This window comes from Acomys russatus, chromosome 26 (genome assembly GCF_903995435.1).
Source record: "Acomys russatus chromosome 26, mAcoRus1.1, whole genome shotgun sequence".
NCBI lineage: Eukaryota > Metazoa > Chordata > Mammalia > Rodentia > Muridae > Acomys > Acomys russatus.
In genome coordinates this window covers 47,793,914-47,818,995 of record NC_067162.1, presented here as the reverse complement: position 1 = coordinate 47,818,995, position 25,082 = coordinate 47,793,914, and the positions used below count along the sequence as shown (strand labels likewise).

Below are 25,082 nucleotides of genomic sequence, written 5' to 3'. Positions count from 1 at the left end.
TCAGGTAATCCAGGCTAGCTTCAAAGTCACTATGCAGCTGAGAATGGCTTTGAACTCCTGGTCTCACAGTTGTGTGCTATCATGAGTAGGTTATGTGGTGCCGAGGACCAAACCCAGGACTTCAGGCATGCTAGGCAAGCACTCTACTAAACAAGCCTAGAGTCCCAGCCCCAAAAGGGAACATTTGAAGTATGAACATTTTTCATCAATGTTCCCAAAAGATGACATAAGTCAGAAAAATTTAACACTGAAAATATATAGCAAGCAGCTAGGTGGCAGCAGCGCACGTCTTTAATCCCAGCACTCAGGAAAGCAGAGACTGGCAGATCTTTATGAGTGTCTACAGAGTGAATTCCAGGACAGCCAAGAGTACACAGAAAAACCCTGTCTCAAAAAACCAAAATAAATAAATAAAGCAAGAAATAAGTAAGTAAGGCAGACATGGTGGCACACAGCTTTGATCCCAGCACTTAGGGAACAGCGGCAGGTGGATGGGATGGCTCTGAGCGCCGGGCTAGCCTGGCGTACATAGTCAGTTCCAGGTCTACACCTAGGACTTCACAGTCACAAAAGACAAACCCCATTGGAAATGCAGGTCCCGGGCCACGGAGGAGGCCCTACCACAGCAAGCATAAAGCTTTCCAGACGCTCTGATGGAGAAGCAGAGAGAGCACACACAGCTTCCCAACAAAATCCCTGGAGCTGGAGCCTTGCACCCTTCTCCTTTAGGGACTCATGGCGTGCCTTGCACCGCACCCTGTGACATGTTGGCCTGCCTCACACCGCACCCTGTGGCATGTTGGCCGGCCTCGCACTGCATCCCGTGGCATGTTGGCCTGCCTTGCACCGCATCCCGTGGCATGTTGGCCTGCCCTGCACCGCACCCCGTGGCATGTTGGCTGGCCTTGCACCTCACCCTGTGACATGTTGCCCAAGACTAGGAACTATAAGTCAGCACAGACACAGCATCTCATGTCACCTCAGCTTTGGTTCATATTAGCTGCTGATTGGAAAACAAAAATGGGACTTCGCATCCACAAGGCCCTTAGCATGTTTGTAAAAATATGATGTACATGCCAGAGAAGAAGGCATGAGGGACAGAGCCAGCTCCCCAGAGCTTTGAGGATATGACGTGTGAGGGACAGAGCCAGCTCCACGGGAGCCTTGAAGATATGACATGTGAGGGACAGAGCCAGCTCCATCGGAGCCTTGAGGATATGATGTGTGAGGGACAGAGCCAGCTCCACAGAGCCTTGAGGATATGACATGTGAGGGACAGAGCCAGCTCCACTGGAGCCTTGAGGGTATCACGTGTGAGGGACAGAGCCAGCTCCACCGGAGCCCTGAGGGTATCACAAACTTTTTCTTTTGAGTCATTTCAGACCCAATGCTAAGAGTTCTACTTGTTCACTCTGGATGTAGATACTTTCCTCCTATGAAGAACTCACAACAATCTTTCTGCCTCAGTTTCCCCCAACATACTCCTCCCTCTAGAGTGTGAGAAGGGATGACAGCGCACGAAGCAGACAGACTGGAGCCTCACCTTTGTTCTCCCAGGACGGCTCGAGCACCAAAGTACCTTTTCAGTTCTGTATCTGGATTCAAGTGTCTGAGGAAAAAAAGGTTAGAAAAAAAAATTATGTTCTACAATACCTCTACATTTTTATAAAGTCAGAGAAGAAGTCGTGGGGAGCTGGGCACGGTGGCGCATGCCTGCAATCTCAGTCCCTAGAAGGCTGAGGCAGGAGGAGCAGGAGTCCCGGCCAGCTCTGAGCACACTGCGAAGCCCACTCTCAAAAAGCTGGCAGCAACCTCTGAGTCGCAACTATGCTTCACTCAGTGTCTGTAAGACCAATTGGCTACTTGTGCAAACGTGAAATGGTGCTCTACACAGTTCAAAATTCAAGATATATAAAGCTACAAGACTTTTGAAATATGGATGACTGCTTCTTCTTTCTTATTCTTTTTTAACTTATGTGTTTCTGAGGGGAGGTGTCATTCTGTAGCTCAGGCTGCCCTTGGTGGCAGTTTTTCTGCCTTGACCTCGTAAGTGCTGGCTCTACAGGCATGAAGCACCATGCCCAGCACCACCCGCCCCATTTCACTTTTTTGAAGGAACTGAATGTGAAGCTGTGGTACGGGGACGGAACGCAGGGCTTCCCACATGCCACTTTCAACACTTTTTTCTTTTTCAAATTCATCTTAAGCAGCCCAGCTAGGCCTGGACTCCCAAGTCTCCTGCCTCCACTGCCCACGCGCTGCGACTGGGATGACAGGTGTTTGCCACCAGACCTGACTGAAAAAGAGACAGTAAACGTTCTTCTGCTTCTCTTTCCCAGCACCGTGAGGGCGGCTGTACCTGTGCTCCACGTACAGGACGTGCTTCCTGGAGCTCAGTGGGGGGGGGCCTGGGTGGCTGGAGCCACTGCTGTCTTCAATCCTTTCTAAGATGCGATCAATATCTTCGAGCCCGTTTTCCTAAAAGCCAGAAGAACCTGTTGAGCATTACATTGACGTCCGCTGCTAGGATTCTAGGCTTGTACCACTGTACCTGGCTCCGACTTTACTTTCAATGTCATAACCACCAATGACAGAATGACTTATTTTTAAAAAGAATGGTTATATTGACTTAATTCCTAAAAGCTATTATCATGCGCTGTATATACATTCAGAAAGGAGACATGTCTCACCAGAGAAAGCCAGAAGGGCTAGATCACAGACTCAGAGGGCCCTGGAAATCACAGGCGAAAATACCACACTGCATCTTCTAGAGGAGCATACTTCCCTGGGTAAGCTGAGTCAAGACTCCTCACTGGCAGGAACAAAGCTATGACTTTCCCAGAACGAACCGTAAGACATGGGCATGAGGCAGCCACGGGACTGTGCCATCTGATGATGACAGGTCACAGTGGCCTCTACACTCACTACCAATAGAAGGCATCAGGACAAGACACCAGTAAGTTGAGCAGGGAACACTCATCAAAACACAGAACCCAAGAGTGGGTCTGACAAGCAGGTCTGTGTCTCCTCTTTGCTCTGCTGACCCCTCAGCGACACTTCAGTGGGAAGCTATCAAAGCACTCAATAAAACCACGCGTCCTCCAGGGGCAACCTGAGGACCCAGCAGGGAGCAGTGGGCTCAGGCACAGCAGTCAGCCAGCTTGACAACATACCGAGGGTTCTCCTGTGCAGCTTTTCTTGTTTTTCTGCTTCTTTTTCTTCTTTCGGAGTTTGCCACTTGCATTAGACTAATGGAAGGAAACATTTTAGTCAATGGAAAGAAATAAAATCATAAACATTAAGAACTACACAACAGCCAGGTCTGGTGGCACATGCCTTTAATCCCAGCACTTAGGAGGCAGACAGAGGCAGAGCTCTATGAATCTGAGGGCAGCCTGGTCTACACAGAGATCTCTGGAAGCCAGGCATGAAGGCACTCGCCTGTAATCCCAGCACTTAGGGAAGCAGAGGCAGGTGATCACTGTGAAAGGCCAGGCTCTGTCCAGGACAGAGAAGGCTACACAAAGCACTCTGTATCGGAAAAAGATCTTACGGGTAGTGAGGGTTACATGGTGTAACCCTGAATTAAAAACAATAAAATAGTCTACAAAGCGAGTCCAGGACAGCCAAGGCTATAAAGAAAAACCTTGCAAACAAACAAACAAACCAAAAACCAAAAACAACCCCCCCAAAAAATTCTATTTGGGGCTGGAGAGATGACTTAGAGGTTAAGAGCACTGGCTGCTCTTCCAAAGGTCCTGAGTTCAGGTCCCAGCAACCACATGGTGGCTCACAGCCATCTATATTGACATCTGGGGCCTTCTTCTGTTGTGCAAGGATATATATAGGCAGAACGTTGTATACATAATAAATAAATAAATCTTTAAAAAAACAATAAAATAAAATATAAAAATGTAAACTGGGTGGTAGTGGCACATGCCTTTAATCCCAGCACTTGGTAGGTATAAGCAGGCAGCCTGGTCTAGAGAGCAAGTTCCACAACAGCCAAAGCTACACACAGAAATCCTGTTTCACCCGGGCATACTGGCAAAAAAAACAAAACCAAAACTACCTCCCACCAAACCAAAAAACAAAACAAACACCACCACATATTTATGCAACAAGTTCAATGTCCAATGTAGCAGCCCCATTCCTCCTATAGCCTCGAGTCCTTCCAATTCATTTGCTTTTCAGCAACAAGAGAACACCGACCACGGTCCTCCCAAAGCCATCTGTGGCTTCTCGCACCCCTGCCCTTCCCATGACCTACAGCTGAGACAGCGCACAGGACCACCCAGCACACGAACACTGGCATTCTCTCTCTTCATTTTGTCAACCATTCCCTGCTGTATGCCAGTTACCCTGAGGATGGGGACTCAGCGGGTCAGGGCGACTCTTAGGGAGCCCTACCGCTACTGTCCTGAAATGCCTACTGTAGCCAAGCCCTTCTGTGAGAAATCTGCCTTCACCAGAATGCATGTTATGATCAACACTCCCAAAAGAGGCAAGTAAACACTGTACGGTACCCACCAGGCGACCATAGGCCTTCAGATTTCCACAGAAATGCCATCCAGGTTCCTCAGGGCAACCAAACAATTGAAGACTTCAAATTCAAAAGAATTTAAGAAACTGGTAGCTCAGGGTACATGAGGCTAACGCCTTGGCGCTTGCCTCTGATGTGCTCAGGAACCCCATCGCCACGTGACCCCCTAATACCTGTTCCTGGAACCCTGCCTTGGCCACGTCCCCATCTTGCTTGGTCTCTGGGTTTCCACGCTGAGCTCTTCCTTTGTTCCCCGATGACACAGACTCTGGCAGGGTGCAGTCAGACCTCTCTCCGTTTACTGCAAGGTCATCCTCAACATCTGCGATGTTTATCTGGAAAGACAGAAGGAAAGAAAGCACCTGAGCACCACAGGCCAGAGTTCATGGAGACACCACATAGGGAAAGGACTGTGACTGGGCTCGGGGTGAGGTGGCGGGAGGGGAGGAGTATCTGATCCACATGGCACCAGCACGTTCTGAGCTTGTGAGTCAGGGCCCCGCACCAGCATCTGTAGGTATGACATTCAGAACCCCAGACCGCAATGACTGCATTTACTGACCACGCAAACTTTGATTTTTTCCTCTTCATATGTGTATGGATATTTTGCCTATATGCGTGCATATGCGCACAGGTAGGTCTGGTGGCCATGGAGATCAGAGGTGGGTATCACATCCCTTGGCACTGGACAAACCATGTGTGTGATGGAATCAAACCTGGGCTCTCTGAAAGAGCGGCCAATGCTCTTGACCACTGAACCATTTCCAGCTTCAATAAACTACTTTTAACTGTTAGACTCACCAGACAAGGTACCTCAATCCCTGTGAGGGGCTGCTAAAGGAGAAGTGACTTTCTGCCCTCACTGTGAGGAGAGACGGTGCACCTGGAAATCAGGAACGGCAGCTGCCTGTATATAGGCAGAAATGAGCAGACATCTAGAAATATCATGACGTTTTCTCTTTCATTGTTGAAAACTCTAAGAAATAGAATACTAGCACATTCTTTCTCTCCTCACAGCAGTCCTCACTATGCCAACCTTGCGGAGGATAACCTCACCGGGGTGGAGGACAAAAAACAGCAGACATGGGCTGGAGGGACAGTTCAGCAGGTAAGAGCACTGGTTGTTCTTCCAGAAGACCTGGGCTTGCTCCCAGGCCTCACCGATCTGCCCACAACCCTCCATGCTCCAGGTCCAGGGGACCCAGTGCCCTGCTCTAGCTGTGGGCAGCAGGCACACGTGTGGTATACAGTCATGCATGCAAGGGAAAACACATCCATACACATGAAAATAATGTCTTAAAAGAAGAGCATGCCCAGCACAATCCTCACAGCTGAATGCATGGCTTCGACACAAGAATTCATTTCCATGTTCTAGATACATAATAATAAATTTCATCCCATCCAAATAAAGGCCTGGCCTTTGCCCTGGCTTCTGGGTAGTTACCATCTAAGCCTCTGGTACTTTTTCACAGTATTGTGGCTTCAATCCACACTGACCAGACGATTTATAGGGGCCCTGAGGCCAAGTCAGATGGTAGCAACATGATCTACAGTGGGTATGTAAGTCAGGAACTCAAACTTCCTGAAGTACAGCAGACCCAGGTCAGCCACGTGAGTGGTACAGGAGCCCCTTCACGTCAACTCCATCGATACACCATGCAAGCCGCTCATCCTGTAACCCTCGATGCTAAAATCAAAACAAGAAACCTGACCACGGAAGCTCAGGCTGCTCGGTGTCCACTGCCAAGGACGTGAGAGCACCACGGGTCTGCCTGGGCACAGCAGTGCAAGCACTGCCTCTGAAATGCCACTCTGTGCGACTGCCCCGCAGATCTGTCACTGTTCTGTAGTTTCACAGTTACCGACCTTGGGAGGTGGCCCTGAGAACCCTACAGTTGGAGCTGGTGTCAGGAGGGCAGTCGTGGGAACTGTTTCTCTCCTACTCTGCAGCTGTGGGGAAATCAGGCGCATGTGGGAACGTCTATATGAGGTTAGTGACTGTTTACACAGTTTTCTAATGTAATAAAATAATCGCTGTGACGTGCACAAAATGGCAGTTAACTTTTTTGTTTGTTTGTTTTTGTTGTTGAGAGAGGGTTTCTCTGTGTAGCCCTGGCTGTCCTAGAACTCCCTCTGTGGACCAGGCTGGCCTCGAACTCAGGGATCCACCTGCTTCTGCCTCTGCTGGGATTAGAGGTGTGCACTATCGGCCATTACCACACCCAGCCTGGACCTCTTTTTAAAAAGATTTATTTATTTTTAGTAATAAAATAGGTGTTCTGCATGCATGTCTGTGCAAGGGTGCTAGGTCCTCTGGAACCTACGTTACAGGCAATTATTGTGAGCACTGAAATTGGTCCTCTGGAAGAGCAGCCAGTGCTCTTAACCTCTGAGTCATCTCTCCAGACCATCCAACTTTTTAAAAGATTTATTTATAGCCGGGCGTGGTGGCGCACGCCTTTAATCCCAGCACTCGGGAGGCAGAGGCAGGCGGATCACTGTGAGTTCGAGGCCAGCCTGGACTACAAAGCGAGTCCAGGGCAGCCAAGGCTACACAGAGAGACCCTGTCTCCTCGAAAAACCAAAAAAAAAAAAAAAGATTTATTTATTAAGCCAGGAGTGGTGGCACACACCTATAATCCCAGCACTTGGGAGGCAGAGGCAGGTCAACTGCTGTGAGTTTAAGGACAGCCTGGTGGTATACAGAGTGAGTGCAAGACAGCCAAGGCTACAACAGAGAAACCCTGTCTTGAAAAAACAAAAAACAACAAAAAAATATTTATTTACTATTTATATAGTGTTCAGGCACCAGATCTCATTATAGATGATTGTGAGCCACCATGTTGTTGCTGGGAATTGAACTCAGGACCTTTGGAAGAGCAGATAGTGCTCTTAACCTCTGAGCCATCTCTTCAGCCTATAATCCCAGCACTTGGGAGGTAGAAGCAGGCAGATCTCTGTGAGTCTGATGTCAGTCTGGTCTACAAAGCGAATCTAGGTCAGCCAGGGCTACACAGAGAAACCCTGTTTCGAAAAACCAAAAAAACAAATAAATATGTAAACTTAAAAAATAAATAAATAAAAAGGAATGTAAAGCATGCACAAGACCCTGGGTTCAACCCCCATCCCTGCAGAACAACCAGGACACACCATTTCCCACTCAGCAGAAAGGAAGAACAAGAGATAAATATCAAGACTGAATAATCCTGCACATATATTCTGAGCGGGGACCAGTCACAAGTGAGCAGGGATTCAAAGTCTGTACTGAGCACCCAGCAACAAGCTGATCAGTAACCACTCTTCTGATGGAGCAGTAATGACTTCTAGTCAGGAGAGGCCCCAGGCAGTCTTTACCCTGCCTCAGTCCCCTAGAAGGACATCCTCTGCCCCTAAGAATATATCAAGAGCGGCATTCACAGTCATGTGTCCCCTCCATCGACAACAACACACACCTACATTTGCTGGATGCTCATCACATGCCCAGCATATGCTACAAACCGCACCCATGAGTTCACGTCTTCATGGCAACCTGAGGGGTTAGCAAGAGCACTCAGTGTGCAGCACAAGTTCTCTCAGCTGCGCAGATGGACAGCTAGGTAGGATACAGATTTAGGTGCCTCTGACTCCACAGCTTTGCATGCATACCTAAGGAAATTCAGTTTGTTTGTTGGGTTTCGAGACAGGGTTTCTCTGTGTAGCCTTGGCTGTCTTGGAACTCACTCTGCAGACCAGGCTGACCCTGAACTCAGAGACCCACCTGTCTCTGCCTCCCTAGTGCTGGGATTAAAGGGGTGAGCCACCATCGACTGGCTAGTAATTTGTCTTATTAAAATCAGCACTGGAAAAAAAATAATAATAAATAAATAAATAAATAAATAAAATCAGCACTGACAGACATGCATTCTGAGTGCCAGACCCTGTCCTGAGTGGTGACGACACATCAGTGAGCCACAAAGTCTGTTTCCAGGACCAACAGCAGGCACAGCAAGGAAACAGGACTGCACATGGTGGTGACTCTAGTTAGATGGTAAGAGTGGGCGGGTAGCAGGACAGCACCCAAGCGTGGCTAGGGGAGGTCAGCACGGCTGAAACACAGGGAGCAAGACTAGAGAAAGCCCCGGGCCATGGTGGCACATGGCTTTAATCCCAGCACTCAGGAGGCAGAGGCAGGTGGATCGCTGTGAGTTTGAGGCCAGTCTGAGTCTACCAAGCGAGTCCAGGACAGCCAAGGCTACACAGAGAAACCCTGTCTCAAAAAGCAAAACAAAAACAAAAGACTAGCGAAAGCTGAGGCCAGGGAGAACTGTCTTGGCAGGCTCCTGCCAACTGCTGGGAGGGGAGCGCCATCAGCTACGTGTCCAGGACAGAAGGCAGAGGAGCAAACAATGACGAAGGCTCCCTGTGCACCGGGGGCTGGTACAGATAAAGGGGTCGCACTGCGCTCCAGGCACTGTACAGATGTTAGACACTGCTAAAGTCAGCTGGAATCATTCTGAATGTGAATGACTTCTCCGAATTCTGATGTTAATTTTCCTGTAACTAAGCAAAAACTTTGGGGGGGAGGTGAGGCACTTTGATTCTCTAACTGGCAATTCCCTGGCCGCTTTCAGGAAGATAGCTGTCTGGCAATAGTAAGCCAGTCTACCTTTTATTTTATTTGGTTTTTTGAGACAGGCTTCCTCTGTGTAGCCTTGGCTGTCCTGGACTCACTTTGTAGACCAGGCTGGCCTCGAACTCACAGCGATCCACCTGCCTCTGCCTCCTGAGTGCTGGGATTACAGGCATGCACCACCGCACCGGGCCTTGTTTTGTTTTTCCAAGACAGGCTTTCTGTGTGTCATCCTAGTTGTCCTGGAACTCAATCTGCAGACCAGGCTAGTTTCAAACTCAAAAATTCAATTGCTTCTGCCTCCAGAATGCTGACATCAAGGGTATGAGCCACCACCTCCTAGCTAGATTTAATTTTAAACACACGAAAAATAGGGAAATACAGATAATCCATACGTGCCCATGGCCCAGCTCCCAGTTACTGGCATCCAGTCAGTCTACGTGTCTTTAATAATACTTCACTCCCTTCTCTCCAAGAGGGATTTCAAAGCAGGTGGTAGGCAGCACATCATTCACCCGGGCGTAAGGCTTCTTCGGTATTGGATTCCTCCCTTGACAGCAGCTGCTGTTAGCTCTCAGACCTTAGGTACCTGGACCATCCACCATAAAGATTGTACGGCTCTTGGGAGCCCTTCCTCCACTGAGCACAGATCAAGGCTGACTCTTTACAGCTTTCTGCCTTTTACCTCAGCCCTCAGTCCTCTGCTTCTGCCAGCCCTTTCTTCCTTCCCGGCAACTCTCAAACTGCTCAGCTGCCTTCTTTTTTAAGGGGTCAAGTAGCTGGCTGTCTTGCCACTTTTGGGGCCTGGGCGTTGTTTTTTTTTTTTTTTTTTTTTTTTTTTTGGTTTTCGAGACAGGGTTTCTCTGTGTAGCCTTGGCCATCCTGGACTCACTTTGTAGACCAGGCTGGCCTCGAACTCACAGTGATCCGCCTGCCTCTGCCTCCCGAGTGCTGGGATTAAAGGCATGCGCCACCACGCCCGGCGGGGCCTGGGCGTTGTTGACCAGCTTAGCTCACACTACTGAATGGGCAAGAAAAAGGGGCCGGAGGAGCAACTCTGGTTAAGAGCCCTTGCTGCGCCGGGCAGTGGTGGCGCACGCCTTTAATCCCAGCACTTGGGAGGCAGAGGCAGGTGGATCACTGTGAGTTCGAGGCCAGCCTGGTCTACAAAGCGAGTCCAGGACAGCCAAGGCTACACAGAGAAACCTTGTCTCAAAAAACCAAAAAACAAAACAAAAACAAAAAGAGCCCTTGCTGCTTTTCCAGGGGATCACCTACAAATCAAAGCCAAGGCTTGCGATGGTAAAAAGTGATACAAACTAGTCCGGCTTGGTGGCACACGCCTTTAATCCCAGCACTTGGGAGGCAGAGGCAGGCGGATCACTGTGAGTTCGAGGCCAGCCTGGTCTACAAAGCGAGTCCAGGACAGTGAAGGCTACACAGAGAACCCCTGTCTTAAAAACAAACAAACAAACCCAAAATAACAACAACAATAAGTTAAACCTAATAAAGTTTAAAAAGTTAAAATAAAAGGATAAGAAACAGAGTAGGAAAGGGAGGTACTTTCAGGTTGAAAATCAGAAGCGGTAGCAGATTTCTGGCAGTGCCAAGGAGAAGCCTGTTCCACCACCACAAACTACAGGATGTGCCCTGTCATTCCTACTGGGGAGGTTGTTACCAATCTCTGAGCAAAACTTCCAAAATGTCTAGGACATTTCCCACACTCCTCAATATATTTGGTCGGTTTGTCTTTTGTTTCTTTTGTTTTTTGAGACAGGGTTTCTCTGTGTATCTCTGCCTGTCCTAGACTCAAACTCTGTAGAGCAGGCTGGCCTCAAACTCACAGCGATCCGCCTGCCTCTGCCTCCCGAGTGCTGGGATTAAAGGCATGTACCACCAAGCTGGGGATTGCAAGACTGTATTACAAAGGGTTTTCAGACTCATTACAAATTTTCACTCACTCAAAAATGGCCACTGAAGCCTTACCATATGTGCACACTGGAGATACAAAACGAGTAAAACAAACATATTATCTGCCGACACACGCAGTCAGAGTTTCACATATGAAGCTGCAGACACAGATCAGTCAGTCATAAGGGAAAACATGGGACTCAAGAGTACTACACATTTGTGTGTGTGCGTCAGACACCTGCTGCGTGGCATGAGCTAGGTACACTTTGCAGGGACAGATAGAACTGCCGTGACAAATAAACAGGAATGTTTGTAAAGAGATTGAGAGACCTCTCTCAAGGCGCAGATATGAAACCATGCGCGCCCCACTACAGCACAACCTTACCCCTTTACCGACGCCTCAACCCAACTGAACTCCATGCCTGCTGGCCCTCCCCCTTAGCTGTCCCCGACCCGTCGCGCCACGCCCACTCTGACGTCACGGTCCTGAGCTGCCCTACGTCACACCACGCCTCTCGACACTGCCCTGGGACACGCCCTGTACTGCAGCGAATTCCCATCCCTCAGCCCCTCCACAGCCCCGCGCTAGACCTTTAGCAGCCCCCTCGCTCCGCATCTTATCCCACCTTCCAATCTATCTAGGGTGGGGAACGTCGCCCCAAATCAACACCACCCGGACTCGCAATTCGGCACTGGCTCATCACCCCACCCCCCCTACAGAAGGCCCGCCTTCCCCGATGCAGCGCAGCCCCTTCCCTCCGCCCACTCGACTGCAGTCCAGACCCAACTTTTTAATTCCCCCTTCGTATGACGTCATGCCCCCACCCCACCCCAGTCTCCTCCGGTTGTCCAGCTCCTCACCAGCTCGAACCGGTTGTTGACACGGACTCCTTCCTTCCCTGCGCCTCCGGGGCACCGGCCACCCAGCCCCTGTTTTGGTCCTTCTTCCTCTGCGTCATCGTCATCGAGGAGGTCAAACTGCAAGGCGTCGGGCCCTAGGGGTTCCTGGCCGCGCTGTTCCCCCCTCAGCCTCCGGAGGGCCCGGCGCGACATAGGACCCGACAGCCTGATGGAGGCACAGGGACGAGGAAGAGCAGCAGAGTGGCGACGCCTGCGCACTGGCGGCGCGCTGGCGCAAGGCTGGCGTGTCGCGTTTGCGCGCCGCGGCTCTCCGGAACTTCCTCCCAATTAACCCGTGGAGCCCGAGAAGGTGCGAGGGTGGACCAGAGAGATCTCGCGAGAGTTGGGTCCCAGCGGCGGCGTCGCCCGGGCTCTAGTGCGGTATTTCTTCAGCTTTTTCGAGGTTGTATGGGTTGCAGAAAACCGGCTGGGACAAGGACATGGACGCGCAGGCTCAGAACGCAGCGCGCCACCGACGTGATTCCCGGGGTTGGCGGGCGGGGCGGGAGGACTCCTAGGTGGGGCCAGGTGAGGAGGGGGTGAGCACGAACGCACGCTGCGGTGCTCGCGTGCCGAGACTGTTCTGATACGACAGACAGAACGGCGAATGCAAGGACGGATTCCCGAACCTCCGGTGTTCCTCGCCTCCGCATTGCCACTAGACTGCAAAGGGACAGTGTCTGCCTTAACAGAAACAGTCTAACGTAAGCACTGGGTATCTCCTCTCCGTGAGATGCACGGAGCCGTGTTAGGCGATACAAGTTCCTTTTTATTGTCACGAACGCCATAGGGAATGCTCGTGTTACGGGGGTGTTAGCGTGGATCGATGATCTGAAGTCGAGATGGCCAGCCCTTTGTGTATTCTAATCCAGGAACGTTTTCACAACAAAGGTTTAGGGAGTCTCTGGACAGATCAGGCTGGTTTTTGTTTTTGCATTTTTATTTTTATTTTTCCGAAACAGGGTCTGTGTAGCCTTGACTGCCCTGGACTGTTTTTTCATTTTTCAAAAACGGTTTCTCTGTGTAGCCTTGGCTGTCCTGGACTCACTTTGTAGATCAGGCTGGCCTCGAACTCACAGAGATCATCATCCACCTGCGACACCATGCCCAGCCTTTTTTTTTTTTTTTTTTAAACAAAACCCAAAACCCCATGATCAGGTCTCTAAAAACAAATAAAACAAGATCTTGCTGTGTAGCTCTGGCTGACCTTGAACTTGCTGGAATTACAAAGCTGCTCCATGTCCAAGCCCAGTTTTGTTTGTCTGGTTGGTTGGTTGGTTGGTTTTTCGAGACAAGGTTTCTCTGTGTAGCCTTGGTTGTCTTGGACTCGTTTTGTAGACCAGGCTGGCCTGGAACTCGCTGCGATCCACCTGCCTCTGCCTCCTGAATGCTGGGACTAAAGGCGTGTGCCACCATGGCCAGCTCCAGGCCCAGTTTTTTATACTTTGGGAAAACGTTCCTAGATAAGCCACAATTGAGTACCTCCAAATTAAGAGTGTAAAACGAGCTGGTATTGGGTTGGACCCCTCCCCACCTTGAGAGCAGGGGAGAGGTAAGGGGAAGAATGGCGGGGCCGCCTTCGCTGTTCTGAAGTCCTACCTCATTACAGGAGATAGCTCTCCTTTCACATGTGAAGAAACTGACTTAATGGGTAAGTAGCCCAGAGAGAACCTAGTTTTGGATTCATGTGACTCCCAAATTCCAAACAAGGCAGGCAGTTGGCAAGGACAGAGAGGGCGGGCCAGTCAGCGCCCTTAGTTCCAGCTGTCCTCAGGGAACTTGGTTCCTCTCTAGTTTGGGTGCTCAGCCTGAATGACCGAGCTGCTCTGCCCATACTGGGCAAGAATCTCAAAGTAGGACCAGGCCATTCAGATTCTCTTGGGGTTTTTTGTTTGTTTTTCCAGATAGGGTTTCTCTGTGCAGCCTTAGCTGTCCTGGACTCACTGTACACCAGGCTGGCCTCGAACTCACAGCGATCCACCCGCCTCTGCCTCCGGAGTGCTGGGGTTAAAGGTGTGCGCCACCACGCCCGCTTGTTTTGTTTCAAAGGGCCGGAGAGATGGATCAGTGGTCAAGAGTGCCTGCTGCTCAAGCAAAGGACCCGAGTTCAGTTCGCAGCACCCACATGTGATTCACAACTTCCTGCAGCTCCAGTTCAATAGCACCCATGGGCTGTGGAGTGCACATAAACCAATGCAAGCCAGCGTGTAACGTAAGAATATCATTTAAAATATAAAAAGACAGCCAGGTATAGTGTTGAACGCCTTTAATCCCAGCAGCCAGGAGGCAGAGGCAGGCGTATCAAGGCCAGCCAGGTCTACGAAGTGACGCCAGGCCAGCTAAGACTACACAGAGAAACCCAGTCTCGAAAAACCAAAAAATAAAATAAAAATTTAAAAAACAAATAAGATACAGAGGCAGTCTGAGGTGCTCAAACTAGAGCTGGGAGCTAGCTGCTTTTATTGGCTGTTCTAATTTGAAGGTCAGCTCTTTCCCACAAAGCCACTTGTTGCATTCCTGTGCCTTTGGTGCCTCTTCTTGTCCTGAGCAGGGTGTCAGAGCCTGGAGTCTCCCAAGAGGCCTCAGTCAGCAGGGTGATTCAGGAGAGGTGCCCCCCCCCCCCCAGCTATTCTCATATAAGCAGTAAAATCCTTTACCTTACTGAGCCTTTGTTTCTGTAAGGTGGGGTGACAACAGAACCCGCCTCCTGGTGCACGTGGCAGGTAGGGTGCTTAGCATAGGCCCTCCCTGAGTCCCAGGTAGGTGTTGCCTCAGGGCTTAATGAACCATCGTTGTCATGTGGCTCTGATGTGCCAGAGCGGCTGTAGCAAACAGAAAACACCGCCTGCAACCAAGGCAGTGAAATAAGTAGCACAGTGTGATAGTAGGCCTGTGGTAATGGTTATAGGGTAGGAAACAGGTCATCAGGCCTTCACAGCAGGTACCAGCCACCCCACCCCACCCCACCCCACCTCCTCCTCAGCTGCACCATGGGAAGTAGGAAATTAGCTGGGGTGTGAATTACAGTGAGTTGTCACCTATGCTGGGATGGGGCTTTGAGGTGACACAAGTATCTGAGGGTCACTTCCGGTCCTGTAAGCCACCCCTTGGTACGTTACTCAGTAAACTAGTTGGTTCGTCCAGCTGAAGTGGAGTCCTTTCCTTGGTCTGTCACTGTTATCTGGGGCGAACAGAGGCTTGTTTGTATCGATCGCCTCAGGAAAATTCGCAGTCCACTTTTAGAGGTGTCCCAGGTGCCTCTGCTGTTTTGGCCCCAAAAGTGCGGCAGAGGCAGACCTGGTACTCAGGTTCACCCTCGAACCAAGCTGCCCTGTCCACCCAGGGAAGAAAGGCCGCCAAAGAGAACCATGGTATAAGCTGTGCCAGAGTTCTAAGATCAAAGTCCTCGGCCCTTCCTCCATTCCCCAGTCCCTCCCAGCCTTTCCAAGGATTCCTGAGAGGAAAGGAACAGGGAAGGTTCTGGAGAAAGCTTGGCCCTGAATGAACTGTAGGGCAAAGAGACAATGTATGTATATATAAATATATAGGCCATATATATATTATAAATGTATCTATATATGTATATATGTACATGCGCAGGGGGGCTGACGGCAGCTGTGTTCCAGGATGGGGCGCAGGGTGGCCATCACAAGTCACTGGAAACTGAGAGTCCTGGTGTTGGGGATATAGAGGGACTGGGTCTGGCGGCTGCGGCTGCGTTGTGGCGTGGCATTGAGGACGTCCACACTCTTGCGGCTGGAGCACACTACATCAGCCACGAAGCTTGTGCAGTCACTGCAGACATCCTTTAGGACACAGCCATGGGCGTAGATGTGGGGAAACTCCTCCTCCACACTCCGCCCACTTTGGTCCCTGCAGGGATCTAGAGAGAGAGGCCAGGATAGAGCAGTGAGAGGGAGAACCCTGTTAGGACAGACCCTCCCAGAGGCCTTTTCTTGCCACTTCAGAATCCCAAATCTTGCTTTTCATGTCCACAGTCACCCTCCAAACTGCCTCCTTCCTCCTCCACAGGGGTCTCCCTGAGCACACTGGCAACATGCATCCCTGCAAAGGCCCTTCCTGAGCCCTTGGCATGTTCCTTGGGGAAACCTTCACGGTGCCATGGGAACCTGCTACCCCAGTTTCCCACCACAGGACACCAGTAACAAGGCAAAAGAACACTTACTGGAAGGCCTCTCTCCTCGGTGTTGGTGTGGCTTTGGTAGTTGGCACCCTCTGAAGACTCTCAAAACCAAGTGTGTACACAGGGATGTGTGCACACTTCTTGGAAGGCATCTTCATCTGCACACAAGGAAGGGGGTGGACAATGCTCCTCAGCAACCGTCCAGGCACGCTCCAGCCTCTGCACCCCTCTGGGGACTAGAGACTGAAAGGGGCGCCCCTACACCTTCGTCTGAGGACCCAGCATGAGTGCCTCCCGACTACATTTCCTGCTCTTCTGAACTGTATCTTAGGGGTCAGGAACTGTGTCTTTTTATACCACAAAGGGTGTGATTTTAGGTTTTGCACACGACCAGTGTTTCACACTGACAAGCATGAGGTGTTCCTGTGGTCCAGGGACAGATAATACAGAAATTGAGAAAAGCAGGTTCCTCTTTCTGAGCTGAGACACGGTGGTTAGCACACCTCCAGGGTTTCTGTCCATTACCTCTGAGCAGAAGCTTGTTATCCAAATGCAAGCTGAAGGACAGCTTCTAGTAGGGGAGAGGAAAGCTGCGTGCCTCCAGCCGCCTCACATGGAATGGCTAAAATGTTATTTATTTTACTTGATGTGTATGGGTGCTCTGCCTGTATTTATGTCCATGCACTGTGTGCATGCAGTGCCCCTGGAAGACAGGAGAGGGTGTTTTGATCTTCTGGAACTGGAGTTACAAACTTGTTAGCTGTCATGTAAGTTCTGGGAACAAAACCCAGGTCTTTTGTAACAGCAACAAGTGCTTTTTAACCTCTGAGCCATCTCTCTAGCACCTTAAAAATGAATTTTAAGACTACATATGAGAGCTGGGCAAGGTGTTGTACACCTGTAATCCCAGTACTCAAGAAGCAGAGGCAGGCACATATATGAGTTCAAAGCCAGCTTGGTCTATGTAGCCAGTTCCAGGCCAGCCAGTGTTATACACAGCAAGACCTTGTCTCAATAAAATAAAATGCGACCTATAAGAGTTTTAAGAAATTGTAGTCTTGGCCAGGCATAGTGAGTTCCAGCTCAGACAGGGATCCATAGTGGCACCCTGCCTAAAAGAAATAAAACATACACACACACACCCCTACAGTCTTAGGTCAGTGAGTGGTTCCTGCCTGTAATCCCAGGACTTGGGAGGCAGAGACAGGAGGAAGTGGAGTTCAAAGTCATCCTCAGAGTTTCAAATCAGCGTAGACTGTATGATACACTGTCTTACAATCGAAACAAGCAAACACACTAATTGCATCTTGGGACGTGTGGGGACAGATTCTTCCTAGAAGGGAGTGGATGAGGTGCCTCATAAGGGGGCGACTGTCCAACGCATCCGATTGGTAACAACAGTGCCCCTAGCCCACCTCACCAAGATCTGGAAGGCTCCCCAGATCCTCACCTTCACACTGCAGGAGGTGCACACAGCTCTGGAAGGGACAGAAAGAAGACAACATCAGCGGTAAGGAAGCCTAGGGAGGGAATACATCCTCTTCCTGGCTTCTGTGTCTGCCCCACGTGAGTCAGCCTTCATCCCTGGTCACTCAGTCTCTTTGTCTCTCTCGGGGATATCTGGCCTGGAGTATTTCTGGTGCCTTTCACAATAGAGGCACCATCTAGGTAGGAAGGCTTCAAGTAAGACTTCCAATTTTATGCAGCAATTAGTTCTAAAAAAATTTCCCATATCCAATTTCAGAAGTAAATGCTTGCCAGGTGTGGTGACACTGACCTATGATTCCAGCACTCAGGACAGAGGATTATGAGACTGGGGCTAGCCTGGGGTATTTTGTAAGGCTAGCCTGAGCTATATATAGTAGGCCTTGTCTCATTAAAAACAACAACAACAACCTTGTTAAACTTTAGCCCTAAATTTAGATAGCCATTCTGTAGAGATCCAGCTTTCAGACTGTCCTGGGCACATACTAATAAAACATACATGATCGTTACAATGAGATGCCTGGCAAACTATTCCATAGATGTACCAGGGGCTCTTCTCCATATTATGAAGGTTGTCAAAATTCCTTTACTAAGACCGTGGACCGTGTTCCCTGGGCAGGATATCCATCCTATAATTAGTTTCCCATCAATAAATCGCTGGGTTGGGAATGGGAGTCGCTCAGTAGCAGAGTGTTGTCTGCCATGCACAAAGCCCAGCCCTAAACTAAATATCCAGAGTGAAGGTGGGGGAGGGAAAACCATTGGTTAACCTAATTTTATTTCATTATAGTTAGGGAACACATTTTTTTTTTTTTTTTTTTTTTGGTTTTTTGAGACAGTGTTTCTCTGTGTAGCCTTGGCTGTCCTGGACCTCTTTGTAGACCAGGCTGGCCTCGAACTCACAGCGATCCGCCTGCCTCTGCCTCCCGAGTGCTGGGATTAAAGGCATGCGCCACCACGCCCGGGTGGGAACACATTTTGTATTAATTGGATATTACCGTATTTTGGGTTTTTTTTTAATAATTTTTTTCAGTTAAAAAAAAAAAGATTTAAACCAGGCGGTCATGGCACAAGCCTTTAATCCCAGCACTTGGGAGGCAGAGGCAAGCGCATCTCTGTGAGTTTGAGGCCAGCAGTCTACAGAGTGAGTTCCAGGACAGCCTGTCTCAAAAAAAAAAAAAAGAAAAAAGAAAAAAGAAAAAAAAGATTTATTTATTTTCTTATGTGTAGGAGAGATAATCATGTTTCTGTGTTGATCCCAAGTATGGGATGGGGAACAGACTTGTGAAAGAGCAGGATGTTTTTCCATTTAGAAGTGGAACCACTTGGTGGGCGAGCTTGGATGTTGCCAGCTGAAAATATCCTAGTAGAGACTCTGAGAGACTCTGAGAGGATATATATGTGTGTGTGTGTGTGTGTGTGTGTGTATGTGTATAAAAAAGCCCAAAACAAGAGGCTTGAGAGAGAAGACTTGGGATTGTTTTGGCTGTTCATCAACACTTCGAGAGACACTCCCAGAAAGAACTACTCTAGGGAAGGCTTCAAGGCTTTGGGCTCCGGCTGAGGCTCTGGGCCTTGGCTGCTGTTCCAGCTTCCAGCAGCAGCTTTGGTTAAACTGCAGGTTTGCTGAGATCCTGCTGACTACGCCAGGAGACTCGTTCCTTGGAACTGATAATCTCCTTTTCCTATTGTTTCGGTTAGTTGGGTTGTAAGTGAGGTATGCTCTGTTAGTGAGCTCATAATAAAATATAATTGTTAAAAAAAATTGAGCCTAGGGGGCTGGAGAGATGGCTTAGAGGTTAAGAGCATTGGCTGGTCTTCCAAAGGTCCTGAGTTCAATTCCCAGCAACCACAAGGTGGCTCACAACCATCTATAATAAAATCTGGTGCCCTCTTCTGGTGTGTAGGCGTACATGCAGGCAGAACGCTGTATACGAAATAAAGCTTTCTTTAAAAAAAAAAAATTGAGCCTATTATGTGTACAGTGTTCTGTCTGCAGGCAAGAAGAGGGCACCAGATCACATTATAGATGGTTGTGAGCCACCATGTGGTTGCTGGGAATTGAACTCAGGACCTCTGGAAGAGCAGACAGCGCTCTTAATCTCTGAGCCATCTCTCCTGCCCATCTTTTGATTTTTTTTTTTTTTTTTTTTGAGGCAGGTTTCTTTGTGTAGCCCTGGCTGTCCTGGAACTCACTCTGTAGACCAGGCTGGCCTTGAACTCCAAGATCCAACTGCCTCTGCCTTCTGAGAGCTGGGATTTAAGGCATGTGCTACCATTGCCCAGCTATAATTCATTCTTTCTTTCATTTGTACGTACGTACATATGTACATATCTATGTATGTATATGTATGTTTTTCAACACTTTCTTTGTAGCTCCGGCTGAACTCACTTTGTACATCAGGCTGGCCTCAAATTCAAGAGATCAGAGATTGAACTCAGGAGGCTGCTTCTGCCTCCCAAGTGCTGGGGTTAAAGAAGTGCGCCACCGGGCTCAGCTGTATGAGTGTTTTGCCCACATGTGTATCTGTGTACCACATGTATGCCTTGGTCTGTGGAGGTCAGAAGAAGGCACCAGACCCCCTGGAACTGGAGTTATGAACTGTCGTGAGCCACCATGTGGGTGTGGGAATCCAAACCAGGGTCCTCTAAGAGCAGTGAGCACTCCTAACACTCAGCCATCTCTCCAGCACCCCCCTACCATTTACCATTTTAAAAAATTATTCCTTTATTTTAATGTGTATGGATGTATGTCTGTATGCCACTTGCAAGCTGGTGTCCTCACAGATCCCCTGGAACTGTTGTTACAGATGCTTGTGAGCCACCATGTGGGTGCTGGGTTCGGAACCTGGGTCCCCTGGGAGAAGAGCCAGTGCTCTTACCCACTGAGCCATCTCTCCAGCCCCTTCCCCAATTACCCTTTTAAAGACAGCATCTCAAGCAGTGCTTAGAGGCCTCAAACTCAGTGTATAGCCAAGAATGACCGTGAGTTCCTGATCCTCCTTCCTCTACCATCCAAGTGCTAAGGTAACGAGTGGCCATGCTCAGCTTGAACTAAACATTGAGACCCATTCTGTGGTCCAAGGTAAGAACCTTGGTAAGTGTCCCATGTAGAGCTCCAAAGATGCACATTCAGCTGCTTCTGGGTGGAATGTTTCAAGCGCATGCTGTGCCAATCTCCCATGTCCTTAGGTGCCCTTAATGGCTTTATTGATTACTGTATGAAAAGCGCTAAGGTCACTAATTATGAATGTGCACTCAGTTCCTCTTGCAGTCATACCATTTTTGCTGCTTGTACTTGGAATCTGCCATTATTGTTAATGATAAAGATGATGATTCTTGGGGTTGGAGAGATGGCTCAAAGGTTAAGAGCCAGAGGTCCTGAGTTCAATTCCCAGCAACTACATGGTGGCTCATAACCATCTATGGTGAGATCTGGTGCCCTCCTCTGGCGTGCAGGCACACATGAGGGCAGAATACTGTGCACATGATAAATAAATAAATCATATAAAAAAAAAAAGGCTGGGCAGTGGTGGCGTGTGCCTTTAATCCCAGCACTTGGGAGGCAGAGGCAGGCGGATCACTGTGAGTTCAAGGCCAGCCTGGTCTACAAAGCAAGTCCAAGACAGTCAAGGCTCCACAGAGAGACCCTGTCTCAAAAAACCAAAAACCAAAAATAAACAAAAGCCAAAAAAGATTGTGATTCTCTTTCTTATGGATACCTGCTTCTATGGCTGGTCTTGGGTCTAAAATCTACTTTATTCATTGCTTTTATTTTTTGGAGACAGACGTTGGTCTCAAACTGATGCCAATCCTCCTGCCACAAATTACGGAGTTCCAGAATTACAGTTATAAGCCTGTATACCTCGCTCCAGGTCTTGCTTCCCCCGCCCCCAGAGACATCCTGTGTAGCCTTGACTGTCCTGGACCCACTTTGTAGACCAGGCTGGCCCTCAAATTCACAGAGATCCACCTGCCTCTGCCTCCTGAGTGCTGGGATTGCTTGCAGGTGACTGTTCCATGCTCAAGAACATCTCTGAGGCAGATCTCCAGGCCTGTCTGTGCTGCTCTCTCCTCTCCTACGGCGCTTCTCAGATCTGCCCCTACCCCAGTCTCCTGCTCCAGCTCCACCTGAAGAGAAACTTCCTCAGGCCAGCACAAGCTCCCTCATTTGCTTCCCACAGTTTCCTGAATCCCAGTGTCTTAAAGGCTTTGTTTTATATCCTTTGTTTGATTGGGGCTATTTCACTACGAAGTGGCTGTTGCCCTATCTTGGCTAAACATGGGTGTCCCTTCACTACTTAAATTTAACCTAAGCCAGGTGTGGTGGCACATGCCTTTAATCCAAGATGTATGTGTTCTACCCTCCTGTACATAGTTCCAGGCCAGCCAAGGCTACATAGTGAGATGCTGTCTCAAAACAAAACAAAGATGGCGCTCGCCTGTAATCCCAGCACTCGGGGAGGCAGAGGCAGGCAGATCTCTGTGAGTTCAAAGCCAGCCTGCTCTACTAAGTGAGTCCAAGATAGCCAAGGCTACACAGAGAAACCCTGTCTTGAAAAAAAAATATTTTTAATCTAAACAAGGTATGGTGTCACTAACCTATAGTCCCTGATCCTCAAGAAACTGAGGCAGGCAGATCATGAGTTTGAGGCCAGTTTGGGATATAAGTAAGACAGAGGGCGGGGGGGGGGGGGGGGAGGGAGGGAGGGAGGGAGGGGAGAGGAGAGGAGAGAGGAGAACACACACACACACACACACACACACACACACACACACACACACACACACACACACACCCCTTGTCAGCCTGTCTGTTGACAGAGGCTCACCTCTTGCAGAAGAGACAGGTAGGTGGCCAGGAAAATAAGGGAAACTTAGTTCGGCAGCAGCAGCAAATCTGCAGGGAGAGGCCAGGTTAGACATGGCTGTGTGCAGCCACCAGAGTCCAAGCCCAGTCCCAACAGGTGCCTGCCTCAGGCCTTCCACCCAACCCCAGAGTCCCGCACTCTGTTGCTCACAACAGCTCCCCCCCCTGCCCCCCAGGGCACCCAAGCCTTACTTTCCCCCTCTTAAGGCTGCTGAAGAGCTCCTTGTCCTGCAGAAACCTCTCCATCTCAGCCTTCACCAGAACTCGGCGCACATCCACCACCTCCTCCACAGTCAGAGCCAGGCTCTCCACAGGGTGGCTGAACTCCTGGGGGCGAGAGGTAGGGTCCTGCTTGCTCAACACCCTGGGGACCCCACAGTTACCCGGGCTCAGTCTAAACAACCCAGACAACTTAGTAAAGTGTGGGTACCAGCTCAGTCACTCCTGGGGGCTGGACCTGCTTCAAGGAGGCCCTGCTGTTCTAGCAAGGTCCCCCAGTCCCATGGCCCCAGGACCTCATCTTTGTCCACAATGATGCCTTCTATGCCAGCAAACTCCATCTCCTGCTTGTAAATACATACCATGGCTCCAACCTTCCTTCTCCCTAGAAGCGTCACCACAGAATCTTCTCACCCTGCTGTGCCCCTGGGGATCCTCTGCCTGCCTTCTGCTCTTCTGGACGCAGCAGGCCATCTACCCTCACTGGCATTATGATGAGCGGTCCTGGTTTGACCTTACCAGTGCGTGGCATAAAACTCCACACTAGACCTTCTAAGCCTACTTTTCTCTGTAAAATGGGGTTGTTTCAGTTCCCTTGAGGCAATATGGCATACAGATTTTTTGTTTGTTTGTTTTTTGTTTTGTTTTGTTTCAAGACAGGGTTTCTCTGTGTAGCCTTGACTGTCTTGGACTCGCTTTGTAGACCAGGCTGGCCTAGAACTCACAGAGATCCGCCTGCCTCTGCCTCCCGAGCGCTGGGATTACAGGCGTGTGCCACCACGCCCAGCTTGACATACAGTTCTTAGCATGGTGCCAGGCACACAGAACTCAAAATGATGCTGTTATTTGTGGAGGTAGGATAAGAGCCAGCAACGTGGTGCCACAAGGATGGAAACTGGGTATTTTTTCTTCTCAAGTGTGCAGTGGGGAGTGCAGTGCAGGGAGCACCAGGGCCTGAAGAACCAGAGCTTTCAGCTCTTTCCATTCTTAGCTATGTGTGCTCAGCAGTTCCCATGTCACATGCAGGGAGATTAGCAGCCACCTCTCAGGGACTCGGGCAGGACCAAAGGCCACCAGGTTCTCTGATTTTGATAACCTACCTTTCAGAAAGTACTTTCAGAAACTGACAGGCCACTGTGGGACTCTGGTTAAAACATGCCCCTCCCAGGCCAGGCATGGTGGCACATTCCTTCAATCTCAGCTTGGGAGGCAGAGGCAGGCGGATCTCTGTGAGTTCAAGGCCAGCCTGGTCTACAAAGCGAGTCCAGGACAGACAAGGCTGTCTCAACAACACAACAACAACAAACAAACAAACAAACAAGCAAAACCCCAATCAAACGAGCAAAAAAGAAATGGTAACACTTCATAGTGAGAGTGTATCATTGTTGACGGTCATAAAATATGTGGTACACAGACTTACATTACAGGCTTTCTGCTGCCATGGCACTAGGACTATAAATGGCAAGACTTGATAACACTGTAGTTAGTAGTGACCGTGTGTCATTACTGATACTTGGTCACAAAACATGCTGTGTTTTTCAGATGCCATGGCATAAGGACTCTGCAGGTCATGTGTCCTCCATGAAGCTTGCAGCCCCTGTTTATTACAGTCTACCTGGAACCTCAGGGAGACAGCAGCCAAGCCCCCTAGTTAAATTGCAAGTTTGAGGCCAACCTGGGCCACACAATTTACTGTAGGCCAGCCTGGGGTACGACATGAGACTCTTGTCTCAAAAATAAAAATAAAGGGGCTGGAGAGATAGCTCAACAGATAAAAGCAGTGGCTACTCTTTCAGAGGACCCAGGTTTGATTCCCAGGACCCACACAGAGCATCAAAACCACCTGTAACATCAGTCCCAGAGAATCCAACCCCTCTTCTGGCCTCATAGACACTGCATCCATGTGGTGCACAGACTTACATGCAGACAGAACACCCATAAATAAGACAAGTAAACAAACAAACAAACAAATAATTTTGGGTTGTTTAATTTTTGAGACTGGAGTTCTCTGTGTAGCTTTGGCTGTCCTGGGCTTGCTTTGAGCTCACAGAGATCCACCTGCCTCTGCCTCCCTAGTGCTGGGATTACAGGTGTGCGCCATCACACCTGGTTCTGCTTCTGGGTTTGGCTTGTTTTTTAAAAAGATTTCTTTTGTTTTTGAGACAGGGCTTTTCTGTGTATCCCTGGATATCCTGGAACTCTCTTTGTAGACCAGGCTGGCCTCCTTTTAAAAAGAGATTTATTTACTTATTATTTATACAGTATTCTGCCCGTATCCCAGAAGAGGCCACCAGATCATATTATAGATGGTTGTGAGCCACCATGTGGTTGCTGGGAATTGAACTCAGGACCTTTGGAAGAACAGACAGTGATCTTAACTTCTGAGCCATCTCTCCAGCCC

The 25,082-nt window shown here is 49.4% G+C and overlaps 2 protein-coding genes across 6 annotated transcripts in view; both read right to left on the bottom strand.

The window, feature by feature from the left end:
* Window positions 1-12,222, bottom strand: part of Tcf25 (transcription factor 25) — a 30,096-nt gene extending 17,874 nt beyond the window's left edge. For 3 of the 5 annotated variants that reach the window (XM_051168526.1, XM_051168527.1, XM_051168525.1), the window contains exons 1-5: window positions 11,925-12,222; window positions 4,717-4,878; window positions 3,174-3,248; window positions 2,360-2,478; window positions 1,544-1,609 (exon numbers count right to left, since the gene is read on the bottom strand). In XM_051168526.1, the coding sequence (XP_051024483.1) occupies window positions 1,544-1,609; window positions 2,360-2,478; window positions 3,174-3,248; window positions 4,717-4,878; window positions 11,925-12,116 (614 nt within the window). In that variant the 5' untranslated portion in view covers window positions 12,117-12,222. The remainder of the gene's footprint in view (window positions 1-1,543; window positions 1,610-2,359; window positions 2,479-3,173; window positions 3,249-4,716; window positions 4,879-11,924) is intronic. The other 2 variants (XM_051168528.1, XM_051168529.1) reach the window with 1 other exon arrangement.
* Window positions 12,223-15,180: 2,958 nt separating this feature from the next.
* Spire2 (spire type actin nucleation factor 2) overlaps window positions 15,181-25,082 on the bottom strand; it is a 41,605-nt gene continuing 31,703 nt past the window's right edge. The window contains 6 exon segments of the mRNA XM_051169012.1: window positions 15,181-15,823; window positions 15,825-15,846; window positions 16,150-16,265; window positions 17,558-17,585; window positions 22,425-22,492; window positions 22,655-22,789. Coding sequence (XP_051024969.1) covers window positions 15,617-15,823; window positions 15,825-15,846; window positions 16,150-16,265; window positions 17,558-17,585; window positions 22,425-22,492; window positions 22,655-22,789 — 576 coding nt within the window. The 3' untranslated portion in view covers window positions 15,181-15,616.